At 36.0% G+C, this 6,000-nt stretch overlaps 1 protein-coding gene across 3 annotated transcripts in view; it reads left to right on the forward strand.

Moving 5' to 3' along the window:
* The window catches only part of PANK1 (pantothenate kinase 1), a 47,674-nt gene extending 41,926 nt beyond the window's left edge, over positions 1-5,748 (forward strand). For all 3 annotated transcript variants that reach the window (XM_081074800.1, XM_081074799.1, XM_081074801.1), the window contains 2 exons: positions 987-1,112; positions 4,280-5,748. In XM_081074800.1, coding sequence (XP_080930926.1) covers positions 987-1,112; positions 4,280-4,336 — 183 coding nt within the window. In that variant the 3' untranslated portion in view covers positions 4,337-5,748. The remainder of the gene's footprint in view (positions 1-986; positions 1,113-4,279) is intronic.
* Positions 5,749-6,000: the final 252 nt, after the last annotated feature.

Here is a 6,000-nt window from a genome sequence, read left to right on the forward strand (position 1 = left end):
GGGAAAAGGCGAAATGCCTAAATTTAATTAAGTTCCTCATTAATCTGATTTTCTTACTTTGAATGTTCCTTGCCATTTCTCAATTTGGGTGGTTTGTGGCTACAGCTTTTATTTGTGGAAATTTATTAATATCACCTCCCACCCCTCTACCCATGGACATTTTTCACAGTGGTTAATGGGCTCATGAACATGCATTGTTAAAACTTGAGACAGTTAAAAGGCAATGTTCCCAGACCCAGTTATTCTCAATAGTCTGAACAGAAAATAATGCCAGCCTCCAAGACTCTCTTCTCTTTGATATGAGTGACCATAGCAACTGGCTCTGTGAGGGAGTGAGCAACCTCTGCATGGTAGACAGGCTAAACTCAGTGTTAAGTGTGTGTTCAGAATGCAAATCTGTATCCATGACAATAAAAATACAAAGATATTTTTCATTACCATATTTTAACCCACATGTTGAGCGAGTAGGATATCCCACCATATATTGTAAAGGTAGAGACTGGGCATTGTTTCTTTTTGTATTCCCAGTGTTTGGCACAGAGCAAACGCATTAGATGAATAACATATACCATGGTCATTTTATTTATGAGTTGGTTATAATATTTTATAATTGGAAGTTTGGGGGATTGAAGGAATGCACAAGCAAATTTAGCTGAACTTGAACTCCAGTTACAATTCTCTCTCTCTATATATGTATGAGTGTTGGGAGTGGAATCTCCTATCAGACCCAGGGCAACCTAACATAATACCTGCAAATAAGGTCAATGTCAGTCTCTGTGTCGTCCAACCAAAATCTCACCTTCCTGTTCTTGTGGAATGCACTATGAGGTTTATTCGACTTCATCTTGGGAATTCTGAAATAATTCCACTTAAAAAAATTATTCTGCAAGGTCCTGGAAGTGTAATGATGCACAGAACATTGGGTCTTTGCTAAATGCTGTTTTTATGCCATGGTTCGATTGTTTTTCTTTAATTTTTCCCCCCAGAATATTGACAGAGTTGTGTTTGCTGGGAATTTTCTCAGAATCAATATGGTCTCCATGAAGCTGCTAGCATATGCCATGGATTTTTGGTCCAAAGGACAGCTAAAAGCTCTGTTTTTGGAACATGAGGTAGGTTGAACTTACGTGGACTTAATTGTCCTATGTGGAAGTTTTTTGGGTTGTCTGGCATATGAGTGGGTCCCTCAGTTTGAATTTATGCAGAGGATAAGGAAAAACTATATAAAATGGAAGCTTTCTTATCCAAATCCAGACTGGTAGTTGGTTAATTAAAAAAAAAAGGAAATCAGTTAAAATGAATAATCCTTAAAAAATATCTCCCTACTTTAACCATTTTATTTTAACATAAATGTATAAATGTTCGACTCACCAATTTGTTGTTGTTGGACCAAGGCCTGTTTTTGAGCATGGGTTCTGCTGATTGTAGCTCTTTTTTTTTCCATAATTTTTTTTCATATTCATTTTCTTTGATTTCTGATTTATTTCTTTAAAGTGGATCAAGAAGTTAAAGATACTTGTGAAGCAATTTGATTGCAGAATCATAGATTTTCCCCTCAATCTTTCATATGGGGCACCCACCTAAATAGAGAGCAATGCTTTGTGACTACCTTTTTCAATCTTGTTTTGTTTTCTTTCCAGTTTTATTGAGATATAATTGACACATAATATTATGTAAGTTTATGTGTCACATAGTGATTTGATATATGTATATATTACAAAATGGTTACCACAATAAGTTATCATCCATTACCACACGTTGTTACAAAGATTTTTGTATTCCTGGTGATGAGAACTTTTAAGATTTACTCTCGTACCAATTTTCAGTGTTAACTATCTTTCAATCTTTGTCAAGAATTTAACTGGATTTTCATAGACGTGACCATTCATTTTATACTCTTTTTCCTGGTCGAGTTGGTACATAATTAAATTAGATTATTACATGAACAATGACACATATAAACAAATTTGAGGATAAATACAGCTGACTTTTGGCAAGTCAACAAATCAACTGGTGAGAGCAGAAATTCTTGGGCTACTAAGACCTTGACCTTGAGAGACTGGTGTCCCTGGTCATCAACTAGTCTGCTTACAGACAAAATGGAGAGCGTCGGTTAATTCAGAGTCCCTTAAATCGAGTTTCTACACTAATAGAAATCAGAGGTTTCTAAGAGGAGTTATGGGGCCCTTCCCTCTTCCTACCTCCTCTATCCCCGCCCCCCTTTAAATTCAGTTCTGTAGAGAGCAACTATTTATTACAGCAGGTACCTCATCCCTTGGGTATATTACAACAGAAACAACCAGTATCATGAATTCCAGTTGTTAACTACTGTGTCATTTTTCTCATTGCCAAACTGAGTTACTTATTTGAAAAGGTGCTGATGCATTTATATTATTTAGACCTCTCTAAGCCCATATTTTGTTTTTATTAAAGCATGAAACAATAGGAACTCAAATAACGAAATAGTTAAGGCCCAATGATAGAAGTTAAAACTAAAGAAAACCTTTTTGAAAAAAAAAGGCTTAACGCTTGGCGTGATAAAACTTTTGGCAGGTGAGGGGAATGGAGTCCCAGAATTTTCACCTCCTGTCCCTTAACCAGAACAGCTCCCTTTTAATCTGTTTATCGATTTTTCACATAGGATTTTGTTTGGAAAAGAAAAAAAGCATCTCAGCTTTAAAAAAAAATAGTTAAAATGAAAACCACTGTTCTAGTCCAGCTAGTGTTGCCATATTTAGTGATTAAAAATACAGAACACAGTTATTTTATCTGGCATTTATGTATGTTTTATCTGGCAACCCTAAGTCCAGATTCTCTTGAACTAAAGCAGAAAACAACCCCTGGAAGCCGTCAGGGACTAAAAGCCATCTGCAAGGGCACACTGGTAGTTAGTTACTGGGTGGTAAGATAGGGGATAAGATCCAGTGTTTTGGGGAAACCCACATCTGTGGATAAAAATGCATGTCACTTTATACAGTCCTAGGCCTCTGCTGACTGTGGCTTTGGTTTGCTACTGATTATCGTAATTCAAGTCTCTACGGCCAGTGAAAGTAGAGCGTTTTTATAACCTCTTGGATATATCTCAGAAAATTCTCTGCACTCTTAAGTTCGCTCTGGCTTAGGAAGGCCTTACTGGGGGATACCATGGAGAGAGAACTTTTGGGAGGTGCTGTTATGGTTGGCTTTCCTGCTCTGCCTCAGGAGTCCTCATTCAGTCTCTCACCTCTCACTGATTCATACTAGTGAGCATCTCCTAAGAGACATAGTCTAGCCGAGCAGTGAAGAGCACAGCCTCTGACTGGGAGGCATTAGACCATGAAATGACTCTACGTCTCCCTCTCGTTTTTAGCATTTGTAAAATGGGGTATAATAGTATGTCTCCTAAAGTTATTGTGAAGATTGAATGCGTAAGCCTATGTAAAGTGCTTAGAACAATTTGTAGCATATAGTGAGTCCTCAATAAATGGTAGCTGACAGCAGCAGAAGTTTCTGCAGTAACTGTCAAGTTAGGCCTTTATCAGTGGAGTGGAGTCTCCTGCCTTTTGGAAATAAGGTTCTCCAAAAATTTCTTTTTTTCATTTTCACAGAAACATGGGATTTTCTTTTACAGGTGAGCAAAGTGAAGCTCAGGCTACATTAGATGCCTTTCCAAGATCTACTGAGGGAAGCTTACAGTTCTTCCCTGTGAGACATTACAGCTTTGAAGTCTGATAGATTTGGGGCTGAACTCTGGCACAAGTCATGTGACTCTGAAAGGGTAATTTATTACCTTCCATTTCTCATCTGTGAAATGGGGGTAATATAAATTTTGCCATGGCAAGAATTAAAATGAAATAATTATAATAATAACAACATGCAACACTTATATAGCACACACTAAGTGCCATTTTTCTAAGCACTTTACATCAGTTAACTTATTTAATATATATAAGTAAATAGAATTTCAATAAATTATTATTCCACCATGTTTCATGGCAGTTAAAGTTTTACATTTATCTACAACATTAGGGGGCAGCATTCCTAGAGTTATTAAAAATAAGAGGTATTCACGGAGATCCAGGGGAAAGGTCTCAATGGCTGCTAACTAAATGTCACCACCCACTGCTCATGGCCAGCACACATAACCGTGCATATTGTGGTTGTAGTGGAGGAAAATGGAAATGTCCATTGAACAAATAAATAAAAGCATGAGTATGGAAAAACAAACAAACAAAAAAATAATAATAGGTATTTGATTAAGTTCAGAGATAATTATACAGTTTTCCCATTGTTTTTGTAGGGTTATTTTGGAGCTGTTGGGGCACTGTTAGAACTGTTCAAAATGACTGATGACTAGTAAAGATGAGCCATAGGTGGAACAGCCTTCTGTGAGAACAGAGACCTGAGAACTGCTGCTGGAGAAGGTGGAAGCCACTGTGGAACGGAAAGCCAAGCCATTCATGGCAGATACACCTGCTGGATTTGTAAATAATTCAGAATCCTTCTAGCTGATCTTTCACTCTTGGGTCTTGAGCTTATGGTTCAAAACGGGGAATACAAGAGTTTTTTTCTGTATACTGTATTTTTAAAAAAAAAAAAATTGTGCAGTGTGGCCAAACCTACCAATTTTATGCATTAACTTTGAGAAGTTGTATGATGTTTAAGAAGGACCGGAAATGTAAGTGCTGTTTATTTTTCTTCTGGGGTTTACTGATCAGTGTGGTGATTTTTAAATTCATTTAGTAATTACTCTAGGAGATTTTACCTTTACTTATATTTTTCATGACGTTTCATGATTTGCTGTTGGTTTCAAATGAAACTACCAATCTGGCATGTTTTACTGTGAACACTATTTTGTTTGTTTGTTTACCTTTTTTGTCTTGTTTTTTTTTTCTGTTTGAATGTCTTAATGGAAGAAGAGTTTTCCCCGCTGTGTCTGTTCTCCAATGACTCCCCTCTTGGCCATATCTTTCTTTAATGTAATTGTTCATATTAATCAAGGTGCTGTCCAACCAATACAAAGTTAAACACGAGATCTAAAGCTCTCAAAAGTGGCCTTGAAGGGAAAACTCTGAATGTGCTCATGAATTTAATGAGTCTGGCGGAAGTTGAAAATTATATGCAATTTTGTCTCATCCCTTTTGAATATATAGTGTTTTGTTGGATTTATTTTATGTCAGGTTGTATCAAATTGAAAGGTTCTATGGTGAAATGTCCTCATCCATGCAGCAAATCCTTGTGCAGGACATTGAAATTTACAGGGCAAAGTCTCCCGGTAGATGAACTGTTCACATTGGGAGGTTTAGAAGTCAGGTAGTAATAGCTATTTGTTTTGTTCATGTATGTACCTAGGAGCTTTATGACAAGGCACCTTAAATAATAATTAAGTTTTTTTCATTTGAAATATTTTAAACTAAAAACTGAATTTCAATCTCAGTTTCTCAAATTGAAAAAAAAAATTAACCTACTGGTCTCTCTAGATATATTCTTTTTGAAAGACATCATTGGGACTGATGGGCAACCTTTAAATGTCAGTCTTGTACGAATATTGAAAAGCATGAGCTCTAATGATTTAGAACTAATTAATCTTTTGAATTGAGCATATTGTTGAAAGGGATTTGGGAAAAGCATACATTGCTCCATGATGAATCTTTCTTTCTCTATCTTCTGAGCACCACCTTTAATTTCCACATCTTTAAATCTTCAAGAAGTTGATGTTAATCGAAGTATTCACTTGTCTGGTTGAAATAAAGCCTGTTTCTGTTGTGATTTTTTTAGTGTATATGTTATTTTCATTTCTTATTCTTCATGTTCATATAATCTACTTTTCTACCACAAAATGAATGTATGTTGTGTTTTTGCTAACTCTACATTTCATAATCTACATACCATAAGTGTGGTAAAGTCCAAAACGTTGTCTCTTCAATTGAATCTGTAGCTCTATGCAGGGATTTTTTTATACATATGGTTTTATTCTTATACAAGTAACTCTTCATTCCCAAAATATCGCTACTATATTTG

Source organism: Rhinolophus hipposideros, assembly GCF_964194185.1.
Source record: "Rhinolophus hipposideros genome assembly, chromosome: 15".
Taxonomy (NCBI): Eukaryota; Metazoa; Chordata; class Mammalia; order Chiroptera; family Rhinolophidae; genus Rhinolophus; species Rhinolophus hipposideros.